The sequence below is a fragment of the Hippopotamus amphibius genome, chromosome 7, assembly GCF_030028045.1.
Source record: "Hippopotamus amphibius kiboko isolate mHipAmp2 chromosome 7, mHipAmp2.hap2, whole genome shotgun sequence".
In the NCBI taxonomy this organism is placed as follows: domain Eukaryota; kingdom Metazoa; phylum Chordata; class Mammalia; order Artiodactyla; family Hippopotamidae; genus Hippopotamus; species Hippopotamus amphibius.
Genome location: NC_080192.1, coordinates 97,396,023 through 97,423,979, shown reverse-complemented (window position 1 = coordinate 97,423,979; position 27,957 = coordinate 97,396,023). Strand labels below are relative to the sequence as shown.

The following is a 27,957-nucleotide window of genomic DNA, read 5'->3' as shown; positions in this document are numbered from 1 at the left end:
ACAGGTAACATGCCACTCTCTATAGAATATACCGAGTAGAAACTACAACACAAAGTTCTGTGTCTTAAATGCCGTGTTCCTCCTCTCAATTACTCTGATTCAACTAACCTGGCTCTTATGTTTATGCACATCAATATTTGCCAGACACATACAAATTATCCCAAGAGACTCAAAGATCTAACTCCAAATGATAAAAAGGTGATGGGCAGGGAAAGACATTTTCTTTAGCTGGAATCTGGGCCTTGAAACATAGTAGGGTTTGGACATACAAATTTGGCAGAAAAGAAGCATTACAGTTGGGGATAGAATTATTTTTCACCAAAAGCCTAATGGACCGTATTTGACTTTAAGGTCTGTACTGTTTATTTTGTATGCTAGGGATTGCCCAGTGATATCCTGTAATAGCACCTGTTAAGTAAGAGGTAAGCAACTTAACCTCTTTGGACTCCTCCCTCTTCCCATTCAGAGATATGCTAACAACAAAAAGTCGTCCTCAATAAAAGCCTTTAACTTAGTGAAAATCTAAGTGTTTGGGAAAACCCAGTATTTCTACAACTTATTAAATTTAAAAAAAAATCTATTTTTCACCTCACATACCAATTAATGTTCTCAGGAAATTTTTTGTACATATTATAAAAGGTAGATAAATTTAAAATTCTGAAGTTAGACATATAGAAAGATTAAAAAACAGGCTAAGTATAGCAATCCATTAAAGGGATGATTGAATTCAAAGGTAAATTTTTAATGAATTAATAAGATTGAGATAGCTAACATGGAAAGGAAACATACACACAGTATGAGGCAAATGGGAAATTTTTTTAAATAAGTCCAATACATACTGGAGCCAAAGGAATGAAGGTTTTACAGTACTATATATTTGATGTTTCCTACCACAGCATATTAACAATTTTAAATGCTAGACAGTAGGCTAACTATTGTAATTACTGCGAAGACTACTATCACTACTCCAAGATGCCAGTTTAGTTATTTGATAAAAGGCTATTTTGTTCTAGTAATGAGCCTAACTGAAGCACTTAATTCTTCTGAGGGAAACTGTATCAAAAACTTACCTGAACAAGAATCATATTTAATTTCCCGATATATACCTTTTCCTTCTAAGAAAAGAAAAAAGTTTAGATTAAATGAGGACTTAAACTAGATAAATAAATAACTGCAGGCAATTCCCCACCCCCACAGAGAGAAAAATGACCACAGATCTATTGTAAATGACTGTGCATGTACGTGTCTGTATGTCTGACAGAAGTGAGTCTATGTTGAAGACCCAATATTTAAATGATTTTACACTCTCATAATAATCTCCAAAAAAGCTCTTACCTCTACACAAGTTGGGTCAGATGACGTCTTGATAATGAGGCCAACAACATATTTTTTTATCCCTATTAAAAAAAATTATTCAACACTTTTATAGCATGCTAATAAATCTTCAGGAACCAAAAAAACTGGGGGTGGGGGAGGGCAGAGTAAAGTCAGATGATACACCTGAATCCCATCACCAATTATGGCACTTTTGAAAAATGCCGATTAGTTTAGTGTAGTACTCCTTTAAATTTTTAGTTTTTGTTTAACTTTACAAAAGACTGGTTTAACAACTAAGAATTATTGTAGTCTAAGTATTCTTTAACGCTAGACAGTCAAGTATACCAAGCTGTGATTTTTAAATTAAAAACAGTACCACCACCACCAAAAAAAAAACCAAAAACAAAAAAAAGCAAGGGACTAATGTACTGTTCATTTAAATAAACACGTATGTTATTTTTGTGGGTTAAAACTACAAAAACCCTGAAGATGTAACTTTGTGAGCACTATATATAAGAAGTTTATGTAAAATATTTATAAATCAAGGTCAGATGTTAATCCTTTTCAGATTTATTTTAATTACAGCATTAAGCTAATCCTATAATTTTAATTTGTTCATCCTACAATGTATAAAAAAATTGTTTTTATTTGTAATATTCTTTACTCAAGGATACCTTAATAGTATAATCTAGTCTTTAAACAGTTAAGACTTCATGCCTTTGATTTTAATTTGCATCATTCAGAATTTACTGGGCATCTACTACAGGTCCCCTCAAAATTTAAACTAATGTGGTACACTTACATTAACATACCCAAAGTGTCTGAAACAGGATTCCCTAATCCAACAAGTTATGATTTCCCACTACAAAGAAGACTACTCTCACATCTGTTTTAATAATTTAGGCTTTGCCACCAAATTGACTCACGAAGATTTTCAAATTTTCAAAACTCTCTTAACTTCAGAAATACAGATAAAGGTTTGTGAAACTGTGTGTCCCAAATCTCATCTAACAAATCTGCAACATTGATAAGGAATATGCTAAGAAATTTATCCCCGAGAGTTAGCTGGAAATAGTCAACTTGAAGGCAACAAAATGCTTATTTAATTGTAAAACTACCTTAATACAGTAATCTTCATGTGCTAAAGTATTAAATTTACTCTTTGACCCTCTGGTTCCCCTTCACTGGTACTTAAAAATATTTTATTAATTATGGTGAAACTGGCCATTTACTTTAATGTCCCAAATAAAAACAAAATAACCTTAAAAAAACATTAATTATAATCTAACTGCAGAAAAATTTCCTAACTACAATAAAGCCACATAATAAGTGAAAATGTAATGTTAAATAAGTACTGTCGGGCTTTCTAGGTGGCACAGTGGTTAAGAATCCGCCTGCCAATGCAGGGTACATGGGTTTGATTCCTGCTCCGGGAAGATCCCACATGTCGCGGGGCAACTAAGCCCATGTGCCACAACTCTTGAGCCTGCGCTTTAGAGCCTGTGAGCCACAACTTGAGCCCATGTGCTGCAACTACTGAAGCCCATGCACCTAGAGCCCGTGCTCCACAACAGGAGAAGCTACGGCACTGAGGAGTCCGCGCACCACAACGAAGAGTAGCCCCCACTCAGCGCAAAGAAGACCCGTGCACAGCAAAAAAAGACCCAACACAGCCAATTAAATAAATAAATAAAATTTAAAAAAAAAGTATTGTCAATATTTACAATATAAGAATCATTAAAAAAACTGCCTGCCAAGAACCAAAAATTTAATTGTTATACACAAACACATACAATCTAGTGAAAACTACGTTATGGACATTTTAAAAACTTCTACATTAGGCAAAGACCACAGTACTCATGTTGCAGACAAGATCCACCAATGAATGAAAGCTAAAACAAAAGGGCAGAACTTTCAGGAGAAATGAATTATCCGCATACTGTCAAATTATCTTCCCAAGATATTTATCACTTTCAAAGTGGAAAATAGTAATTTTGTAAACAGAAAACTAATGGGCACCAACATAAATGATAAAGGTTAAAAATAAATGAATAATTAAACATTGACATCATGAACCTCCAAGTTTGGTGGACTGAGGACACATCACCTGTATGGTATTCTTACCTCAAAATATGGACCTCAGTCTAATCATGAGAAAACAGACAAACCTAAACTGAAATACACTACAAAATAACTGACCAGAACTCATCAAAAGTGTCAAAGACATCAAGCAGGAATTAAGAACTGTCATAGATTAAAGAGACTAAAAAAAACACAACTAAATAAACTGTAGAATAGTAGGAAAAGGACAATAGAGAGAAAACTTGTGAAATTTGAATTAAGGTCCATAATTCAGTTAACAGTACTGACCCAATGTTAAATTTATGGTTGTGATAATTTTATTATGGTTGTCTAAGTTAACAGGATAAACTAAGAGGTATAAGTACATTCTGTACTTCTGGGGACAATGTTTCTACTGTTTAAATTATTTCAAAAAATAAGAGGCTTTGTGGACACCCAAAATAAAATCAGGTCTAGATTCAGTAAGGTGATTAAAAACAAAAAAAACAAACAAAAAATCCCACACAAACGAAAAACAACTAAGTAACAAGTTTTATTTTAAAATGAGTGCTACCCCCCCAAAAAAATAAAAAAAAAAATAAAAAAATAAAAAAAAAAATAAAATAAAATTAGTGCTAAATTATACCATTTAAGTTAGGGTAACATACACACAACCATCTCATGCCCTTAATACCCATTAGATCAAATCAAAACAATTCTGGTATTGTTGACTCTTCTGTTCTTTACAGATAAATTATTGTCATTAAGGCCCCTAAAAAATTAAGGAAAAGGGCCATTCTAAATAAACAAAAAAGCACTCTCTGAAACCTCTAAATACAGGCAAAAATATGGTTTAAATAAAACCAAAAATACAGCCAACTCTCTCAGATTAAATAACTGACAATACCAAATAAGAGGCTCAGTAGTTTTCTTCTGAATCTGTCATAAGGAACAAGAGTGGAACTACAATTCTTGCCTCTAGTTGAAACATGTATGAGTTTGGAGGCTTTTCTCAGCCTTGGAGAGTAAGAAAAACAGGATCAAACTGATCCTTCAACTATTCTATTACCAATTAAGTCAATTAAATACCTTCTCCCTCTTTTCAGAGGCTTCTGAAATTTACCTGTAGATGGAGCAAAGAGATTGAAAAAGGAAAAATGTGAATTAAGTAGTTTAAAAACAAAACACAACACAACACTGTAAGGATCTCAGAGACAATAAAGTCTCAATTTAATGTCACTCTACAGTGATCAGTACTTCCATCCATTCAAAACACTGAAACTATACGTAAACAACACATTTTTGATCAAGTACTGCTGAACACAAGTGTCTGTTCAGAATCTCCTACTGGCACGTAGCTTATCTGACTCAAATACCATATAGCTCCTTCCCCAAACTCCTTCCTATGGTTTACCCAAAATTAAAAAAATAAAAGCAGTTCAATTAAGAATAATTTTACAATTGTGAACTGCACCTTTAAAAATGAAATGGTGGGGGTTCCCTGGTGGCCTAGTGGTTACAATTCTGGGCTTTCACTACTGTGGCCCAGGTTCAATCCCTGGTTGGGGAACTAAGATTCCACAAATCACACAGTGCAGCCAAAAAATAAATAAGAAATGGTGTCACAAGTATCAAGGTAGAAAAGTCAAATGTTTACAAGTAGCAGAGAAAGCTCAGCCTCTGAGATTTAACAGAAAATTATCTGAGATTTGACAGAAAATACTTCATTCCCAGTGTCTCTTTATTCTTTGTGCCAGATGAATTAGTCGTCCACCAGTTGCAAAAGTGACAGTTATGTGAAACAAATTTCTTAAAATGAGAACTACCTTTACAAGACTTCATATCCAACAAAAACCATACTACTCAGAAATTATGTTTCCAGTTATTCAGAAAGCGTATGTGAAGAGACTAGGATATTCCTTCCAGCAGCCTTCTAAGCCCTTCCTTGGGAATCAGGAAAACTTGAAATACATACATACATACATATATATATCAAAAAAACAAACCAAAGAACATTTCACCGAAGAGTTCCCATACATAGTTTGTATGCTTTTGACAAGCACAATTATGCTCTTACACGGTTACTATGCCAAGTTTTTCAAAGCACTCCTACAATGATCTAACATACTTATATCTATAGCCCCCCATCCCATTCTTCTAAATATGAACAAAAAATTCACATCCAAAACTTCTCAATTATTTATTGAAAAGTAATACTTTTTTTTTTTTTTAAAGGATCGGCCATGTATAATTTCTTCAAAACAAGGTACACTAGTATAAAAATGCCTAACTAGTCACTGGAAGGCAGCTTATGGCACATGAATGCTCCTTATCCAAGTTTATGCATTTATTTTTTACATATGACCCAACTCCATTTTCTCAATGTCAAGAAAAATGTCTTTGACAGCTTTGACAAAGCAACGCCAAATAGTCTACACACTCTTGTAAGTTGATAGTATCAACATTAGCTAGCTAAAAAGGTGAGATTTAAGTAACTTTCATCCTGACTTAAAGGTTAAGTATCATCTTGCAAGTTACTTACACAGCAATATTAACGTTCTTATCCCCCAGGAAAATAATGCAAATATTAGATACTTAATAATAGGGTAAAAGAAATGTTGGAACAGAATTTGATTCACTAAAACCCGTTAAAATGAGAACTTAGTGACTACAACATACTGATGGTACCATATTCTCATGGAGCCAAAAGCCCTTTCTAAATTTAAATCGTAAGGTTGTTCATGAGCATCTAAGCTAATCAGTGATATAGACTGTCATGCATTAAGTTTTCAAACAAATACAGGATTCTACCTATTAAGAGAAAACTGCATTCCTAGACAAACTGTAAAAGGAGTTAGAAAGTTGCAGACTTATCCTTTGCTTTCATAGTGGCTAATTTTCACACATCACAGAAAATGGAAAGCCTTGACACACTATTATAAAAGTAAAGCTACAATCAAGCAAACCTGAGTCCAATCCAGTCCCAACCATTGTGTAATGCTTATAGTACCCAAATTCACTTTAAATAGTTGTTTATAATCACATCCCTCCATCAAAGCTCATGTATAACTAACATTTTTTCCTTCACATTTTAAATGCTGAAGTGTAGTTGATTTCCAATGTTGTGTTAGTTTCAGGTGTACAGCAAAGTGATTCTCATGATTCTCATATATATATATATATATAAAATATACACACACATATCAACATTCTTTTTCTGATTCTCTTCCATTATAGTTTATTACAAGATATTGATATTCAATATAGCACAATATATATGCTATACAGTAGGTCCTTGTTTATTTTATATATAGTATTATGTAAATGTTAATCCCATACTCCCAATTTACCCCTCCCCGTTTCCCCTTTGGTAACCACAAATTTCTTTTCTATGTCTGACTCTATTTCTGTTTTTAAATTAAGTTCATATGTATCATTTTTAAAGATTCCACATGTGATATCACAATATTTGTCCTCCTCTGTGACTGTCTTCACTCAGTATGATAATCTCTAGGTCCATCCATATTGCTGCAAATGGTATTATATCATTCTTGTTTTCTTGGCTGAGTAATATTCCATTGTATGTGTGTGCATGTATACACACACATCCCCACCCCCACATCTCATTTATTCATTCCATCTGTCAATGGGTATTTAGGTTGCTTCCATGTCTTTGCTATTGTAAGCAGTGATACTATGAACACTGGGCTTCATGTATCTTTTTGAATTAGAGTTTTCATCTTTTTCTGGATATATGCTCAGGAGTGGCACTGCTGGATCATATAACTTAACCTCCATACTGTTCTCCATAGTAGCCATACCAATTTACATTCCCATCAACAGTGCAGTAGGGTTCCTTTTTCTCCACAACCTCTCCAACATTTACTGTCTGTAGACTTTTTGATGGCCATTCTGACTGGTGTGAGGTGATACCTCTTGCAGTTTTGATTTTCATTTCTCTAATAATTAGTGATTCTGAGCATCTTTTCACATACCTGTTGGCCAGAAAGAAAGGCTCTTTTCCCAAGTCATACTGCTATTACAAACACCTGTCCATTTAAACCACCAGAAATGATATTCAGAAAGAGTCACTAAAAATACAGCTATCTGTCCTCTTCACCTTATTGTCCAAAGGAATCCAGAATAATGTTCCTACTCCTCACTCATGAAATGACTCATGAGAACAAACAACAAAACGAGAAACAAATAGCTGAAAATAATTCAAAAGCAGGGGTTCTTAACCCAGCACTCCCATAGATAGGCTAGAATTAGACTAACTTATTGCCTACATGTTTAGTAGTTTTAAGGAGTGGATCTTTATTATTTATTATATATTACTCTTAAAAGGGTTTATGGCCTCAAACATACTAAACAAGAACTCTAAAAGATATACAGCAATTAAAATTTCATTAAGTTCATAGCTTCACTATTCAAAATAAGACAAAATTTGGAAACAACCCACGGATGGATAAACAAAGTGGTATATATTCAGAGACAAAAAGTATAACAGTGGTTAACAGGGACTGGGGAGAGAGAGTAACGGAGTTAATGTTTATTGGGTAGTTTCAACTGGGATGATGAAAGAATTCTGGAGATGAATAGTAATGATGCTTGTACAATACTATGAATTTACTTACTGACAATGAATTATACACTTAAAATGGTAAATATTATGTATATTTAATCACAACAAAACAAGTTTTTATTTTGTTAAAACTTCAACAATTTTTCCTATAACAAAAGATCATAATAATATCCACACCCCTTTAATAAAATCTGTAATGTGGTTCCTGTCTCCTGTGTGGATATAAAATAAGGATTAGGCATTGTTAAGTCTCAAGTAAAGACCTCTTATAGAAGTTCCACAGAATTAAGAAACTTTGGGGGGACCAAATTGTTACCTCAACTTGCAGTGGTGAGAAAACAGTTTCTGTCAATTATGTATGATGCTGAAATGCAAAAGAACATCTTGAAAAATACTACCTTGTTTTATTAGATAAAATGTGAATTTAATCAACATTACCTTAGCTTTATTATCCCATCATGTTATAAAACTAGCAAAAATACACAAATAGGAGTGCCTGTCAAATCTGAGATTAGACTGATACTTTAAACATTACATTCTATGGTGGGGGGGAGGGGCAAGAAATTTCTCATAAATTTGCTTAAGAGCCAAGAGCTTAAGAGTCTAAACACTTAAATTTTCTTTTCACAATGACCAACAAAGGAAACAACTCTCTCTGTTCAACAGGGAGTAACACTACCAACTTTAAACATACATATAGAGATGTTAAAGATGCTCAACAACCTAAGTCACAGTGAGAAGCCATTATACATGTGCTATACTGGCTAAATTAAAAACACTGACCATACCAAGCTTTGGTGATGATGGGAAACATACTGTTTCTGAGAATGTAAAGTGATACAACCATTTTAGAAAACAACTGGGCAGCTAAAAAACATACACCTACCACATGATCTAGCCATTCTACTCCTAGCTAATCAAGTGAATGACAGAGAGCAGACTGGGGGCTGGGGAGGTAAAAGAGAAGGCAATCACAAAGGTCCTGATTATAGTGGTGGTTTCATGGGTGTATGCATGAGCTGAAACGTATCAAACCGTACACTTTAACACACACACAGTTTATTGTATATGTTAAATATACCTTAAAAAAAAAAGGCAAACAAATAATTTTTGAAAGCCAGTATTGCTTAAAGGCAACAAGGTAAACATGTAATATTCAGTACAATGGGAAACTTCAAGCATGGAACTGACTGGATTAGTTCTGTTTTTAAAATATCATGCTAAATCCTCTGTTGTGAATATATTACAAGAGACACACATAAGTGGGTGTTAAGGAGTCCCAGTTAGAATGCTACTGCAGAAATTTCAAGTTAACTTGATACCAGTATATGACTATTCGGTGAAATGGAGAGAAGTGGGAGTACTTTTATGGAAAAAGGCTGAAAACACACATGTTGTGTTTATCTATAGTCAGCACCTAGATATGCAGAGGGCTTTACAAACATTACCTCTTTTACCATATCCCAATAACCATGCAAGACAATCAAGATAGTATAGCTTTATCACTCTGAACTTTTTTTCTTCATAAATTCACAACCCCTCTTTTCAAGTCAGCAAGTGTGTATACATCTCATGAAATGTAATGATGTATAAGCCATATGCCTTAACAGCTTAAAATATAATCCTTAGGTTTAATTTAAAAAGAGATTTCTTTAGATTTTTTTTCAGGGAGAAACAAAGGAGGCCTCCCCCCACTTCTTTACAGTTTGAATTTTCTAAACCAAACACAAAAATTACTTTAAAACAGGAATGGTGGTTATAATGAAAACTGATGTGTATTGCAGACAAGATAAAATAGTCTTAAACAAAAACAAAAATAAACAAATGGGACCTAGTTAAACTTCAAAGCTATTTTGGAAAGCAAAGGAAACCATAAACAAAACAAAAAGACAATTTACAGAATGGGAGAAAAAATTTGCAAATGATGCAAGTGACGAGGGATTCATCTCCAAAATATACAAACAGCTCACACAGCTCAATATAAACAAACACAACCCCCCCCCCCAACCCAATCAAAAAATGGGCAGTGGGCTTCCTAGGTGGCTCAGTGGTTAAGAATCTGCCTGGCAATGCAGGGGACACAGGTTTGAGCTCTGGTCTGGGAAGATCACACATGCCACAAAGCAACTAAGCCCATGCACCACAACTACTGAAGCCCGTGTTTCACACAAGAGCAGCCACCGCAATGAGAAGCCCATGCAACGAAGACCCAACACAGCCAATAAATAAATAAATAATATTTTTTAAAAAAAATACATTTTCTCTAAAGACATACAGGTGGCCAAAAGGCACATGAAAAGATGCTCAACATCACTAATTATTACAGAAATGAAAATCCAAACTGGGACTTCCTTGGTGGCACAGTGGTTGAGAATTTGCCTGCCAACACAGAGGACATGGGTTCGATCCCTGGCCCAGGAAGATCCCACATGCCACAAAGCAACTAAGCCTGTGTGGCACAACTACTTAACCTGTGCTCTAGAGCCCATGAACTGCAACTATTGAAGCCCATATGCCTCAACTATTGAAGTCCACGCACCTAGAGCCTGTGCTCTGCAGCAAGAGAAGCCACCACAATGAGAAACCCGTGTACCACAACAAAGAGTAGCCCCCACTCGTCGCAACTAAGGAAAAGCCCGTATGCAGCAATGAAGACCCAATGCAGCCAAATAAATAAATAAATAAAATTAAACAAACAAAAAACCACAATGAGGTATCACCTCACACCGGCCAGAATGGCCAACATCAAAAAGTCTATAAATAATAAATGCTGGAGAGGATGTGGAGAAAAAGGAACGCTCCTGCACCGTTGGTAGGAATGTAAATTGGTACAGCCACTATGGAGAACAGTATGGAGGTTCCTTAAAAAGTATGGAAGCAACCGAAATGTCCATCAACAGATGAATGGACAAAGAAGATGTGACACGCAGAGAGAATGGAATATTACTCAGCCATAACAAAGGAATGAAACAATGCCATTTGCAGCAACATGGATGAACCCAGAGATTACCATACTAAGTGAAGTAAACCAAAGACGAATATCATATATTACTTACATGTGGAATCTTTAGAAATGATACAAATGAACTTATTTACAAAACAGAAATACACTCACACACACAGAAAACAAACTTATGGTTACCAGAGGGAAAAGGGGGATGGGGGGAGGAAAAAATTAGGAGATTGGGATTAAAACATACACACTACTATATACAAACAAGAAAGACCTACTGTATAGCACAGGAAACTTACTCAATATCTTAAAAATTGTCTTGACTTACAGTAACTCATCTATGCAAGTATCACTTCAAAACTTAACCTAAAAGATATCAATTATATATATTCATGTAATTTAAAAATGTTAAAGCAAAAGTATTGGGAAAGTCATTAGGCTCTTAAATAGAGGAATGAATTAATAGGGAGTGGTGCCAGTCACTGAAGCAGTTCAATAATAAGCAATTCATTAATAATTATATACTGAACACGTATACAGCAACCAGTAAAGAATGCTATAAAGACATTCTGACCCCAGATACTGTTAAGCTTACATCTGGGGGGATAAAAGAGTGAGAAAACAGTTGACAGCTAAGGAGGATAAAGGTTATCGTGGGTGGGGATGGAGGTGACCAAATAAAAACCAGAACAATGTAGTTAATTCTTTATTACATAAATCTAAATTCATTGAAATGATTATGGAGGCTGTATCTCACTTGCTCTATTTTTATTAACATATCTTTTAATTAAATGTTTCTTTAACATGTCCTTACTTGGCTATTATCTGTCGTTTGCTCATTAAAATTTTACTGATCTATGATCCACTAGTATAGGCACAGTAAAGGAACACAGAGCAAGAGACATCTAACTCAGTCCAGAATTGTCAGGTATCTCCCTGGCAAAGTGCTTTAGATAATGCCCTAAATTGAAAATGCCATTCCCCTAAAAGAGCATGTGAAAATTAACATATGCTTATGTACAAGAACCTGGAAGTCAATAAAATATATGCTAGATTGGAAAAAATGTACAAAACTTATTTTCGCTTGCTGTTTGTACAGCCAAACCTACCCTTCCTTTAAAATATGTTAAATACTGCCATTTTTGTGAATGATCTTGTCCAAAGGGGCCAATCTGATTTTCCCCTTCTTTTAGCATGTGTTAGCATTCATTATTTATACACCAAATTTAACGATCATATTATTTTTAATGTTTTACCCTCCTACTTGTAACACTCTGATGTAGGGATATATTTGTATAGTCTTTTTTTTTTAAATTTTATTTATTATTTTTTTGGGGGTACACCAAGTTCAATCATCTGTTTTTATACACATATCCCCGTATTCCCTCCTGTATAGTCTTAACAGTACTTTGTACAAAGCAAATAAACAAGATATGTCCCATATATATGCTAAGAAAATTGGCCAAAGGGTAGCTAACAAGTGGAGACAACAGCCTAAAAGATATAACAATTATAAACAAAAAGAATGTACAGTATTTTGAGGGTTATACTAATTTATTTCTAATATTGAAGTTAAAGATGAAGGAAAATTAACATTCAGAAATGTTAGTGCACTTTGTGAGATACAAAATCTTAGGATTATAGAAGCCTCCCAGGACTGACAAAGTTGGAAGGAATTATAAATATAGTAGTGAATAAATCTATTTCCCAATGTTTTAGAAATGAGATCAATTACCTTAAAAATACAAACCATTAAATGCATCATGCAAAGCTGCTGCTGCATATATAAAGTCAGAGTTCACTCACATTCTCTGGAAGCTATTTTACATGCTCTTCTAATACTGAGCCTCTGAAAGACCCTAAACATTACATCATACTTTCCCCCCCATGTAATGACTTCACTGACAAGTGACAACCATATGCGGTGATAGTAACTTCAGGTACTTTCAGAAAAGTTTACACCCCAATCTTATCACTAGTGTTAAGGGGAAGTGCAAGGGGAAAGGCAATTCTGATAGATGTTTTTTTTTTTTAATAAGTAATGCTATGGGGATATGTGTATAAAAACAGTTGATTGAACCTGGTGTACCCCCCAAAAAAAATAAAAAAAAAAATAAAAAAAAAAAAATAAGTAATGCTTGCAGAGAAATGAAGTGTCTCACTAATAAAGAATAGGAACACATAAAACAATTTTCTTAACTCAGGGAGAATAATCACCACCCCTCCTCCACTAGCTTTTTCCAAAAAAGATGACAAGACTTTCAAAATAAAATTAAATAGTCTTATGCCCTGGTATATGTATATATTTGATACTTACATAGAAATATATGGGAGTTTTTGACTTTATGAAAAAAAATCAAACTTGCCATTCCTATTCATGTAGAAAGCAAAAAATGTCAAGTCCTCAGGAAGAATTTTAGCTTCTAATTTTTTTAGTAACAAATACAACCATGAGTTTGATAAGCTGGTATAATTTTAAATCACTTAATTTCATAGCTGGAAAGTAACTTGGGAGAATCATCTAGCACAATCCTTATGTAATAAGAAGCAGAGGTCTATGTGTTTAGAAATTAAAGAGGGACTTACTATAAATGACACAGTAAAATGACATTGACTGAAATAAAAAAAATTAAACACTTCTTTGTTGGTATGGTAAGCCATAGCCAAAGTTAAATTTGAGGCTCAAATCACAATTAAAACAATAGTAGTAAAGGAACCAGGACTGCACCCAAGGTCCCTGAAAGTAGTGATGAAGTACAAAGGATCCATTTGGGCCACAGAGTCAAACTATACTTACTGATTTCTGAGAAGGTCACAGAATGTGATCTAGAATGGTTTCAAACCAAGATAAAACATTTAAAGAAATAGGAACCTCTTCCGAGGCGGGGGGAGAGGGAGGGAGGAGCAGGGCACATTTCTTCCCATACTATCATTCTAAATTCAGTTTATGGTGTATTAGGGATACTGCAGTTAAAGATTGCCCCCATTCACCTCTAAACATGCTAGAAGGATATCAAGATTTAAGTCACTGAGTAAATCCAGGTCACTATCCCACCCTAAAGATGACGTGAGAAGCAGATTAAAGACATCTTAAACAGCAACAGTCAAAGAAAGGGGACAATTTAATAGAAGAAAGCACCACCAAAAGTAGTATAACCCCATTATAAAGTCCAGACTTCTCTTTTTATTTTTCAGAGATTAAACAAGTTACAAAGTAGATAAGGCAGTATGTGAAAACTGGAAGGAATTCACTGCATCAAAGAATTCCAAGATACTAACCTTGCCCCATGTTTCTTAAACCATGACTACTTTTATCGAGGTAGGACAAAGGAAAAAGTTAAAATATTAATACCAGACATCACCACATCTTCATTTTTTGATCTTTCCTTATTTTAGAAGCCAACCTCTTATAAGTATGCCCAGAATTTCAAAAAGTAAAGCCTTTTCATTTTTAAAGCTAGGTTTTTCCTTTGCGGTTATATTCATGTGTTATTTCTTGTATTATGATACTCATTACTCGTCACTGCGTAATGAACTTAAAACACTGCGTAAGAGCACACATTCAAATATCATTCACTTCAAACATGGCCCAGATTAACTATGAGTTGATACAAATTTTTCACAATTTTTACTGTAGAAAGTTTAACTAGTCTGGTTTCTGCTTTCCCCCAAAGATAACCGTGCCCCCAAATATAAACAGAACCTGCCCTGCAACATGATGAAAGCAGTAATCCATTAGAGCATAACAAACTATTAAAGATTGAATGCATTCCTCCTGTTCAATACTCAACTATAATAAAAATGACAGGAACAAAAAAATTCTGAACTTAAAATTCTTTAAAACACTTTCCTACCTTCACATTGGTTCCTTGGAAGAATCTTCCACCTTGTTTTTATCACATTTTCCAAAATTTGTAGTCCATAATACTGAAAATTGGAGAATAGAAGCATGTGAATATACTGCTGTAAGACAGGCAATTTCCAGGATTCACAAATGGACAGACATTCACACATTCACATCTAAAGTTTCAAAAACATTATGCTACCAAGTTTAATTACATACATTAAATAAGGATCTATTTGCCCATATACTGAGTTTTCATGCATTTTCCTCATTTTATTGTTTACTACTCTATTTAACGTCCTGCTGTTTATACATGCTCACACCAGGAGGAAGAACCAAATAAAAAGCCCTTAGCAGCCAAATAGGCTTAGTCTGTAGAAGGAAAAGTAGCAGCCAGATATGAATTCACAGCATAAATGACTGCTTATAGGCTCACGTACTTTAACACGACCAGGCTCCAAAGAATTTAGCAGCTTGGATGCTCTCAAGCTTCCTACCATCTTCTAGGAGTTGTAAGCTCTTGGCCAAGTATTAAAGTATTGTCACAGATACTTTCTATAGAAAGTGTTTACAAGCATCACTGGTGTGTTACTTAAGGAGCAGCAAGACAGCCCACGGGTTTAATTTTAAATTTTACCCACCCTTATAGTTGCTATTTCTACTAATTTAAAGATAAACTTTTGTGCACAGTCAAAATAATACACAAATGCATGTTGCAATCTGTATCTACCTTTCAGGTATTCCTTCCAAACATAAAAATGTTAGCTAAAAATGTGAGAAAGTTAATAAATACAAATACCACTTTCAAGCCATTTTGTCCCTCCTGTTGATTACTCACTCTAAATAGTCAACAATATTTATAACAATTTATAAGGCTATAGGAGTTACTACCCAAAATTATTACCATGACCAATTAGTGTGGATAGACAGGAGGAAGAAAAGGGTCAAAATTGTTGTGGTATGTTTCAACTGGTTGAATTAGGGAAGAGTCAGCTATAATACCTGAAAGGTAAACTCATTCTCATATAGACATATAACCTCAGATTGCAAGTTTTGGCTGAGAATAAGAGTTCATCTTTAAAATGGTTAGTCATCACACAATAAAATAGGAGCATTAGTATTTCAACCAAAGGGATCATGTGAATGCACTTTATTCAAAGCACAATATAGACTGTCCCAAACTACATTGTGCTCAAACAGTGTTTTTGCTGTTTTCTTTAATTTTTAACATTTCGTACTTTTTAGGGAAATTTTGCCATTTCAACTCAAATCCTACATTTGCAGAACATTCCTTAAAAACACTTCAAAAATAAAAAAAAGGCCAAAGCAAAATTCTGAAATTACAAATTATAAATTTGATGCCGTTAAAAGTTTCATAATCAGCAGTAAATGGTGAAGCTTTCTATCCTGTTCATTTACATCTCTTTATAGGTTTAGGTCTCAGACAAATGTAAATAAAGAAAAAAGGTAAGTTTCTCATTGACTACAATTCTAAATTAACTTCAAAAAAAAATACTACCCTAAACTTGCTTTAAATTAATTTTATAGGTATGAATTCAGAGTATCAAAAGTTTCACTAAGTTAAAACAAATGCACTTCTTACTACATGGAATATATGCCCTCTTGCTAATTCTCAACCAATTACAAAGATCTTTAAGAAACTAAGACACAAAACCCACCATAAACACAAAAGTTAAGAAGTAGTAATCTTACTGATAACTTCACCATATTTAGCCAATGTATTTTCAGCTTACCCTTTTTGAGTGAAGGATACCCCCCTTCACTGTTGCACTTATTTATTTACTCTGCCTTTATATCCGATACTTTGTTACCTACATTACCTATTTACTAACCTCTAGTTCTTTCTTCCACTGTAAAAATGTAGCACAAGCTTGCTGAAGATACAATTCATATTTTCCTCTTTCTACTAACAGGGCTGAGTCAGGAAGCCCAATAAAAGCTTTTCACAAGTTAGTTCAAAGGTATACATAGATCGCCATCATAGTACCCTAAAACCCAATCTCTCCTAGACATTAAGACTCCACACGTAAAGAGAATTCACATTTCTTTGAAAAGGAGTATTTTGATTAAAAAATCTGAAGTGACAGCCAAATCTGAGGGTCAGTGATTAAATAATTACTTTGGAAATATACGTAAATAATCCAAACATCATTCTGAAGTATTACATTTCTGCTTTACATCGCAGGACTTGAGAAATCCACTGCTGAGTTATGAAGATGAGGGACAGATAACAGCAAAGACTAAATGAAAAAAATAAATGCATGAAATGATCCCTATGGTAGAAATTTCTACTGAGCCCTTAGAAATACTTATTTTACGCATTGAATTCCCCTTTACCCTCCCACCGCCCATGAAACAAAAACAATTGATGAACAGAATTCAGTTAAAGGGAATCAAAAGGGTAGACCTTGTGGAGGCCTGCCGTCAAAGCCTAGCTGTGTCAGTTGCACAGGAAGACACCCCTTTTCTTCCTATTACAAGCAATCAACATAATGGAACATTATGATTAATATCAGGTAGTGTTAACATCTTTAAAGAAAAAAAAAATGATTGCATAAAAGCCAAATGTCATAGTGCATAAATTTAGCACCAAATCATTTGTAATTTATGTAAATTGAAGAATTCTTTACCTGTTGCTTTCTTTCTGTTCCTCTAATCATCTCATTTTTCACAAGACAAATTTGAGTTTTTAAAAATACTGTTGATAAATCAACTTAAACATTAGTAATGTCTGTCAGTATAAAAAGCAAAATTTACCAGGCAAGCAAACAGGCAAACACTGTTATGTTACTTAAGGTTAGCACTTTGAGGAAGTTCTGGACTGTATTTTTGCCCTAAAATTTATAAGATGTCAAAACTAGTTAATATTTTAAAACTGTTAATTAACACAGTCTGATTTCAGAAACAGAGGTGAACATGGCTACTTTCTGTTTTAACACAACATATACCAAGTGGAAACCTTGTGTGTATTTAAACAGAATGCCATGCATGGTATTTTACTACTTTAAGGCAGTTTAAAGAGAAGTGTGAATCATCAAGCCTAAACAGTCAAAACACATTTTGATCAACCCTTCTGTTCAAACTTAAGAAAAAAGGACCCAAATGATAACATTTTTCAATTGCAAATAAAAACTGAGTGCTGTCCCATTAAAAGCATTGGTACCATGGAGTAGGGTTTACACTGCCCACATAACTTTGTTTTGGAGGTGCCTAGCCTGTGTTATATTGATTACTTGCCCAAAATAATTCCTCTGATGTTATGTTTCATCTCTGAATACATTCAGAATTTATGCTGAGATCTGTACACAGTCTTAAAAACAAAAACAAAACCCAAAAAACAAAACCCCCCAAACCAAAAAAAAAAAACCCCAAACCAAAAAAAAAGCCACCTTGCATACTAGTCCCAATTACAAAACTTCATTCATAATTCTTAGGACTATTTGCAAGAATTAATTCTATGTTTAAGACTAGATTTTGAAATAAGTTAACATTATTAAATGATTTGAGATAACAAATGCTAATACTAAAAATGAGATACCTTCCTCAAAGTTTATGACTGGAAGAAAAGAAGAAATAATGGATTTTAAAACCACCACTTGCTTACTTTCGTGTTCATATTCTGTGAAAATTCCAAAATTGTGTCGACTCTTGTCCATGCATCAGGATGCTCCTTTAAATGTGTCAGTACTTCTTGAGCCATTCTTTGCTAAAATAGTATACAAAAAGAATTTTAAGCTAACTTGTTCTTTTGAATGGTATTGAGCAAGGCACAAATTCTAATAGGACAGTGATTTTATCGACTTTCAGAAATACTCAAGAAATTAGTCCTTATAGAAATAAAAATGTGTCCATTATCACTCTTAAACTTCAATTAAGAATGGGAATACTCTTTTGAAACAGGAAAGTTTTTTTCCCCCTAATCTGCTTTATTTGGTGTTCTCAAAACTGAACTTAAATTCAATCAATTCTAACAAAGATCTACTCTGACATAAAGGGGTTCTCAGCACACAATCAACCAAAAGCAACATATAAAAATTCACATCTAACTTAGATAAATCATGTAATGGTATACTCTGGTTTGTAAAAGTCACTAAGATATCCTTAACAAACCTTATCTGTAAAATTCTATTTTATGGGGAGACAGATAAAAGCTAGGTTTAAGTCTACAAATTTCAAATACCTGTTGATACATATAAAACATTAAGACCTTTTTAAAAGAGTCTCTTCAGTTTATTGTAAACACACCTTTGTCTCCGAAAATCCTCTAATTTCATACATTAAATCCTAGCTTATTTTGAAAATTTTTTTTGCTTTTGTATTTCTAAAATGCAAACCCAGAAATAATATTTAAACCAGATGAAACCATCACCTAAAAGTAACAAATGTTAAGACTCTGCTGCACTTGTCTTTCTTTTAAACATAAGATCTAAAATTTAGGGAACTTTGTACCTTTCTTCAGTGCCATTTCCTTCCTTTGTTCCTTCTTTAGAGATAATCACTTTCATGAATTTGGTGTCTTTTCCTGCCTGTGTTTTCACAGCATGTGTATGAATTTCATAAAAATAGTTGCGGTTACTAAATTTTATATAAATAGTATACTACAGAAATCCTTCTGCAATTTGCTCTTTCCATTTGACAGTTTTTTTCCCTCAGCTTTACTGAGATATGACTGACAATTCACAGTTTTAAAGATCTAGCCATGTTGACATTACCTAGTTTCTTCTTTTAACTGTTAGTTTTTCATATGATAGGAACACTACATTTTACCAAAGGCTGGTGAGTCTATTGATTTTTTCTTCAGGAAGCAACAGTTTAATCTTTTTCACCTTCAGAGGCTGTTTTGTAGCTCAACTGGATTCTCCCTAATTATCTTTTACCTATTTCTATCACATGTAACCAAAAAGTAAAGTTTGATGGTTTTAAAATTTGTCAATTATCCTTGTTAGATCATTTACTTGATTAAGGGTTTGATTCTATGGGTTATAAACAATAAGGTATCAAAGGGAGGGAAGGGGGGGAGGGACTTCTTAGGTGGCACAGTGGTTTAAAATCTGCCTGCTAATGCAGGGGACATAGGTTCGATCCTGGTCCAGGAAGATCCCACATGCAGAGAAGCAACTAAGCCTGTGTGCCACAACTATTAAAGCCCACACGCCTAGAGCCCATGCTCCGCAACAAGAGAAGCCACAGCAATGAGGAGCCCGCACACCACAATAAAGAGTAGCCCCTACTCGCCACAACTACAGAAAGCCTGTGTGCAGCAATGAAGACCCAATGCAGCCAATAAATAAATAAATTAAAAACCAACAAAAAAAACCCCCAAAACAAAACAAAAAAACACAACAAAGGGCGCAGGAAATCGTATTTAAACCATCTCTGACACAGACACCTCATAATCTTTTTTAAGTTGGCTTTTATTCCAATTTACAAAACAAAACAAAAATCAATTTTTCTCTTGTGGATTTGATGTTAAGAATTCTTTTCCTCAGGTAACAGAGTATCACATTCATGATTTTTTCCCATTAATCAACCAGCAATATACACTGCTTATTGTAAAAAAAAAAAAAAAATGTTGACAAATACACACCCATTAAATTAAGGTAATGGTTCTGTATCCTGACACTAACTCCAGAAACACTGTGGAACTTCAAAGAAAAATCAGGTGCCTGGGTTCCACCCTAAAGGTCTGGGATTAGAGTCAGAGTGTAAAGTCTTGAAATACAACTATACTTTTTTTCATTTGATTTCATTAAAGAACTGATAGCTTTAAAGGGCTGTAATTGTATTATATAATAACCAACCTACAAAAGGTAGAATAGTGATATGAGTTATTTAGGGCCAAAGCCCATTTCAGCAGTGTTTTGATACTCTCCCTGAAACTATCCAGATAGAGACTTGCATATAAAATAGTAACAAATATTAAGAGGATTAAGGTACCCATGCCTAGTAAAAGTTATTTGGTCAAGATACAACTTTATCGGATTTTTTGAAGTGATGAGCATTCTATACATAAAAGAATACTTCCCACACTATCACCATTCCTTTCAATCTCTGCATAAATCATGTTCCTTCCTTTTAAGTCATCCTTTTTGTCTCTGAAGCTACTTCTAGTATTTGCATCCTTTTTTAAAATTTGTCCTAATCCAACTGTTCTTACATAATATATTCTTTTATTAACTTAAAACCCCAGGAGGGATTAATAAAGACACAAAAGGAAACCAAAGAGAGAGAAAATCTGGCATCTCCCTGTGTTACTAACTGAATGGTGAAAAGTATTTTAGTTGCTAAGCAATAGATAAAAGTGTTCAAAGACACAACACAGTATTGGAGAAAATACCCAACTCTATCATAATTTTTTTTTCCTGGCAGCCTACTTGGCTAAAAATAGAAAAACATTTATAGCAGAAGACAGTCCTAATATTACAGTGCTAACTATCCTACTATACTACTCACTTAGGCAAAAGTTCTATCTACAGATTAAAAGCCACCCTTCTAACAATTCCTTCCCCTCTAAAATTATGTAATCCTTAAAGTTAGGCTGCATACAGGTGAGTGTGAAAGCTTAATTAGCATAATTTCTAGTTGTTATTTTAAGTACATATTTTATGAGAGACCAAAACCAAACAAAAACTCCCCACCAAACCATATTTTAAAACAAGTTTATATCACACAGACAAAATCTTCTTCATTATACTTTCAAAAGTACCCTTTAAACAGAATGACTCCTAAGTAGCAGTCACCAGCAACAGGTGCTTTATAAAACCTCATCACTAATCCTCTAGTCTCCTGCAAGGCAGATAACATTTTGAGTCAAAAGATGAGACTCCAGAGGAATGACTAGAAAACTTACTGAAATAAAATTAAGACATCTAACACTAAAAACATGTTTTCCACTGCAGCCTTCAACTTTTTATTCAAAATAAATCCCCCTAAGAGGCGGTATATAAAAAATTGAACAAAGAAATTTAAAGATACCACTTTCAGAAAAGGAGTTAACAGCCTTTAAGCTCTAAGCCTGTTTCCTTACCTATAACAAATATCAGCTTACTGATTATGCATTTGATTTGTCCCATGAGAGATTTAACTAGACATAAAATTCTTACTTTTGGGTAAGTTAATTTTGCCTTTATAAATGGGAAATATTTGTAAACTTTTCTAAATCTATTCTTTATTAAAAAGTCAAATTTAAAATAATTAAATCTCAACACTGTGAAACATTACTAAAAGCAGTAGTACAACATATTCTTCATAATTACTACTTCAGTTATAAGCCTACAACACTGGTCTGTTTAGTCATCACACTTTTAGATGTTGTGAATCAGGTTAAGAACAAAGACTAAAGACCACTGGTAGCTTAATGATGCGATAAAATTAATCACCAATCTTTCTAATGGCTTACAGACTTGTGCTTCTAATACAGTCAAAGTTGAATCCAACCCTACTTCATGCATTTCAACCTTACTGTCAGACTGTCTTCCAAAAGCAGCTGCTTTCCACACATCCGTGTTGGGATGAAATGGAGCTTAAAGCTCCATGTTGAATGTATTATTGGGAAACAACCACATGGTACGTGTAGTAAATATGGACACTTTTCCAGGAATACTTCTGGAGACAAGAACACTGATCAAAAGCCCCAGGAGTATAAAACTACACTAACAAGCTTACAGAATCACTGTAATTTCCACTCATACAACTTTCACGGCCTCTTTTCCCTCTAAATTTTTTTCTTTATAATGAAACCAATGTTAGATTTCAGAAGGGAATACAAATACTTACACACTTGCTAATATTTATACACCATGTTTTTTGGACTATCTATAAAAGATACTACTATATCCATCTTTCAGAGGTTTCTAAAAAGTATGAAAACAGCCAGGGTTTAACTATGCAAATATAAATTAATACCTTGAAGATACATTATCTACCTGAAATGTACTTTTTGGCAACAAAATTGTACTCATAAAGACATCTGTCACATCACTTTATAAGATTTTAATCCAGGAACAGAAACTTTTACTCATTTAAAACTTTACATTAGGTCCACAGGGTGCAGACTCAAGATTGCCCGGTTTCTTGTAACGTAAAATTTTTAAATTTACAAACACTCCTGTTTAAAAAAAAAAAAATCCCCAAAACAAACTGATCAAAACATAGACTACGTATAATTTCCTACTTTAACATTACCACTTTAACAAGTGCTAAAATTCAAATAATACTTGGTATTGTTGGATTTTTAAAACAAGTTTTATCTGTGAAATACTCCTGCAATTTAAATGTTTCAAAAATAGAAGACTCATATTAACTCCAAATACATTAAATATATAAGGAATATATAACCTTTAATATCTACAGAACATTTAATACATTGGGCTCTAGCTTTTATTAAATGCGGTAAAGGCTGCTAAAGAACAGAACAAGTACAATAATAATATTCCAAAACATCCCACTCTAAACCATTTCAAAATATAATTCAATACCTTTCTCTAGACCACCTCTTAAGTTAATATATAATTCCAATTTAACACAAACTATGGAATACTTCTTTAAAAGGTGGTAATTTAAGATTTTATTCCAAACCCAACACCTTTATTACACTGCAATAATGCTTTGATAAGCTACTTTACCTGGGCTCCTTCTCCGTGGTATAAGCAATTCACCACATTGTCTAAAAGGTTGATATCCAGTTTTTGGCTGAAATCGAGCAGCTGGCGAGCTGCATGGTCTGCTAACATTGTCATAATTGCTGGCATAGATTACTGAAAATAAAGAAAAAAAAAAACTAAGGTGCCTATGAAGTTTTGATATCAGTCAAGAAGTTTCTACTCATGTTATTTTACTTTAACCATGTTCTTAAAATATTTTACTTTGTATTTCAGAGATTTTACCTAAGCAACTGAGATAGTAAAAACAAATAAATGCTGAAGTTACTTAGGTACTCCATGACTTCAGTAATCATCAGGGTCCACTTTATTTTTAGACCCCAGAAAAATTGTACAGTTCTTTCTACTAACGTATATAAAGTTACCCAAACTCGTTTTTAAAATGATTATTAAATAACCTATGGCCCTAAAACCTGATACAATTTAAAGTGTTGATCTCAAATTTTTAAATACAGATGAAGTTCAAATGGATGCCTCCCCCCACAAGTAGGGTCTTGTAGTTCAGCAAAAGTTCACTTTCCCTCATTCCACGTTACCTTAATTTTTAAGATACATTGAAGACGCTAAAAATTAAATGTGGTATAAAGTTTTCCTATATATAGCAATGATTAGCTAACAAGTCTAACACATCTGGTACCCTTAACCTCTACAGAATTTAAGCTTATGCACTCAATTAAACCATCCATATTTCTTTCATCCCTGAATGAATTTGGGGATTTCAATTACAAGCATACAAGCTCCTTGAATATATGGTCTAGAAAAAAAACCTTTATGGTAATATGTCAAACAAGATTTTTTTTAATTTTCAGCTATTCACTGGCAAAACAAAAAGCTGTAAAAGCTTGCTATTTTCCAAACAAAACCAAATTCTATCATAACAGAAAAAGGAGCTTCTTCACCTCAAATAATGTACTGGCTAAAACCTACGGGTTCATATGCAATGGTACCCCTTTAAGAGACGTCTACTCCAAGGTGCTGGCACACATGCACATTTCTGGTGCCCAGCATTATAAAAATCTTTCCTTTCGCTTTTTCTTCAAAGCCATTGCCACTTAAGTCTGATTGGCTAAATCAGTACTCCTCAACCTTTTTTGGGTCAAGATGCCTCACAATCAGAGGAACAGGATAGCTCTTGCCAAATTAAAAAAATTCACAACTTTGTATACAATTACAGACAATTCAGGACACCCTGAAAGCCATGTATGAAACCTTGTGTTAAGTACCCCTAGTTCACCGCACTCAGACCCAACAAGGTCAGATGGTCATCTCTACTTCTCCCCCTCTTAACCTCCCAAGATAAGGAAATGGGTGGGTAACTTGATTACATTGTTTGGACAAACAAGCTGGTTAGGAAAAAGGGTGTTATTTCTTGGCTATTTTATAACAGCTTAAAACCGTTCTTAATAATGGCAGCAATTTCAATTTCAACTCAAATGTTTTATTTAATGTTAATGTCAGTTACAACAAAGTAAAGATCTGAAGGATCAATCGGTTAGGTTAGACATAACATAAAAATTGAGAAATGAATTCAAGGATTTTTATTTCTCTGAAGTCTTTCCATCCTCCACTGACAGTGAAAACTAGCAAGATTTCAAAAATTTCTACAGCAGTTAAGTGTATTTTTAATACAGAATACCTGACATACACAATCTTTGATCTAAATACTAACATAAAAAGTAAAATATATATCCTATAAGTGAAAGTGTTAATTTCCCCAAGTCTCATACAAGTGCCATACTATTTTAAAAGATCAGAACAATCTTAAAAATTGAGGCTGAAAAGCAGTGTCCACAAAGAACCAAGATCTACATATCAGAAGTTTTCGGATGGGGGAGGAGTGAAAATTGAACTAACTTTATCCTATTTAGTCCTATCATAATGTAATAGCCAAAACAAAAAATAAAGTGACTCTAAAAAGTTTCATTTTCAAGTACATTGTCATTACAGAGTTCTTCGAGACAAATTTCTGTGAAAAATTCAGGTTTAGAATAGAAGCTAGTGTTAAACACAGCACGGTATGCCACCCTTAAAACTAGCGGCTATCTTCGAAATGACCCACCTATTCTTGAACCGTACGTAGTACAGAAATGGCGGCTTTCTGGTCAATGCCAAGCACATTTAGTCTCCCAAATCAAATAGCTTCCAAAACATTCTTTCCACTAACAGCAGTGACCCACAGGCTTAAGATATACAATCAGGCAGATAGCAAACAGCCATAGCGGGGGGGTGGTGGGGGTGGTTAAAGAAACCTCAAAAGCTTTTTCTTCTCCTTGGGACACAACCCTAAATTCCACTCACTGTATAGCAAATATAAGGTATTAACCAGCCATGTGGTGACTCTACAAGTGACGACCAAAATACCTTCACTGCCACTTCGAACTGAATAGAGGGGCAGCACTGCCAGCTCCCAACCAAAACCCAGAAAATCATAACCGCTGCTTAATGATAACTACATAGTAGGTCAGAAAACAAGTCGCTACCAAGGAGAAAGACTGCTACTTGAGGTGTGTGGGCAATTGCCTGCTTCATTCAGTAGAAACACACCTCACTAAGGCCCGCCCTCCCCTCTCTTCCCACCCGAACCGACGTGCAGCACTTCTAACTATAGCATACTGGAGCACGCACTCACCCCGCCCATACTCGGAGGAGGTATTTAGACCAGGCGCCTTAAGTTCACCGCCCCATTCTCTATACAGCATGGCCTCTGCGTGCTCAGAGAAGGTCCGGGCCGGGCAAACCTTCAATGCTTCCTCCAGTACACCACTTCCTCCCACCCATCCCAAACTCAGACATCGGAATGAGGGAGAATCAGGGCATTAACCACTATACAATGCCAGCAGAAAATGAGTGGATCACTTTACATACCCAAGCCCCCCAAAACAAACTACAGCACGGAACCTCATCTGCAGATCCCTGAGAAATCAACTAACCTTTCCTACTTCTAATTCTACTCTGTAGAAAACCAGCGATTCTGAGTTTCCCTGCAGGAGGAGCAAGGACTCAACAGCCCCTCCCTCCCGCGATCCCAAGCTCTCCACCGAGGGGCCACGTGATGCAGGCGGACGTTTCAATGCTGCTGCACTAAATATTTCTGGAAACTTCCACTCCTAATAATTTACAGAAATGTTCCTGAAATCACCCCAACTTCTCCACAGCCCAAGTGGCTGGGGAAGCCCTTCCACCCCCGCGCCGGGCCCCACTTCACTACCACGCTCCTTGCCTTCCTCCACAGCTACCCGCACACGCGAATGACCCAGCAAGCGCTCCCCTCCCGCGGCCGCCTCCCCGCCTCCATCCCCCAGCGGCAGAAGCGGCTCCATTCAATCGCAGGCTCTGCTATGGGCCCGCCGCCGCCTCCCCGGCTCGCCTCCCGCGGCGGCCGCCGCCGCGCCCCACGCCAGCCTCCTCCCGCCCGGCCGCGCCGCCGCCCGACCCTCGGCCCCGAAGACACAGTCGACTTACCCAGAGATTGAACCAACTGCTTCTTCCTTCCTTGTCGGGGGATTAGGGCGAGGGAGGATGGGGGGGGGGGGAGAGGGGAGGAAATCAAGGTGGGTTTCACAGTTTTCCCACCTTAAAAAAGGAAATTAAAAAAACGAAGAGGGTAAGGGCAAAAAAAGCTCAACAATATTTACTATTTCAGGGACACCTCCCCCCGACACACACACAAACACCCGCCCCCCCAAAAAAGGGCAATTAATCCGTGGAATAAATGCTCCCGCCTGGCTGGGGGAGTGAGGGAAGGGGGAGGGGAAGGGGGTCAAGTCCCAAAGATTCAGCCCCAGGGGGACCCTCCAGCCACAGGCGGCAGCAGGAGCGGCAGGAGTAGGGGCTGTAGAGTCCACACGGCCGGGGGACGCTCTGCTGCCAGTTGCAGTCCGACTCCCCCCTACCAAAATACGGCTCCCTCTCTCACGCGGCTCCGGCGCTGGGCCCCCCCCACCCAGGCTCGCCTAAACTTTCCCCCCTTCTCCTGCTCCTCAGCGACTGGTGGTTCCCCCCTCCCCCTCTGGGTGGTTGCACGGACTGCAGCAGCAAAGACTGGAACGGGCACCGCCGCCGGGGCTGTAGCTACTGTTGCTCTTGCTGATGCTGTAGCTCCCGCTGCTCCTGCCGCGGCCGCTGCAGCCGCTTCTCCCCCTCCTCCTAGTGCCTCAAACTCGGAACCGGTTGAAACCGGTTCAGACTGGGAGATTCCATCTCGGTTGAGTTTTCAGCCCATGGCGCCGCGGAGCGTTTGGAACCTGGGCCTCCGCCCCCAGCCCGCCCGCCCATTGGCCGGTTCCAGCCACAGCCGCGCCATCAGCCTACCTCCTATTGGCCAAGCCTCCCGTCAATCCCACCTCAAGGCTCCACACAAGCCCGCCGCTTCTGCCCCCGCCTCTTTCCAGCAGCGATTTGCCCGCAGAGTGGGGGAGGGGAAGAGGGGCGGGTCGCAAAGGAGCGAGGAGGGGGGTGGAAGAGGAGGAGGTGGGACGAAGAGCTGAGCCGAGCAGAGAAGAGAGCGAAGAGAAGC

The 27,957-nt window shown here is 36.0% G+C and overlaps 1 protein-coding gene across 3 annotated transcripts in view; it reads right to left on the bottom strand.

Moving 5' to 3' along the window:
- XPO1 (exportin 1) overlaps nucleotides 1–27,656 on the bottom strand; it is a 42,585-nt gene extending 14,929 nt beyond the window's left edge. The window contains exons 1-6 of one of the 3 annotated variants that reach the window (XM_057741551.1): nucleotides 26,904–27,656; nucleotides 23,406–23,537; nucleotides 18,386–18,487; nucleotides 14,771–14,843; nucleotides 1,336–1,397; nucleotides 1,071–1,115 (exon numbers count right to left, since the gene is read on the bottom strand). In XM_057741551.1, coding sequence (XP_057597534.1) covers nucleotides 1,071–1,115; nucleotides 1,336–1,397; nucleotides 14,771–14,843; nucleotides 18,386–18,487; nucleotides 23,406–23,531 — 408 coding nt within the window. In that variant the 5' untranslated portion in view covers nucleotides 23,532–23,537; nucleotides 26,904–27,656. Of the gene's footprint in view, nucleotides 1–1,070; nucleotides 1,116–1,335; nucleotides 1,398–14,770; nucleotides 14,844–17,188; nucleotides 17,253–17,411; nucleotides 18,318–18,385; nucleotides 18,490–23,405; nucleotides 23,538–26,903 lie in introns of those variants that run through there. The other 2 variants (XM_057741553.1, XM_057741554.1) reach the window with 2 other exon arrangements.
- Nucleotides 27,657–27,957: the final 301 nt, after the last annotated feature.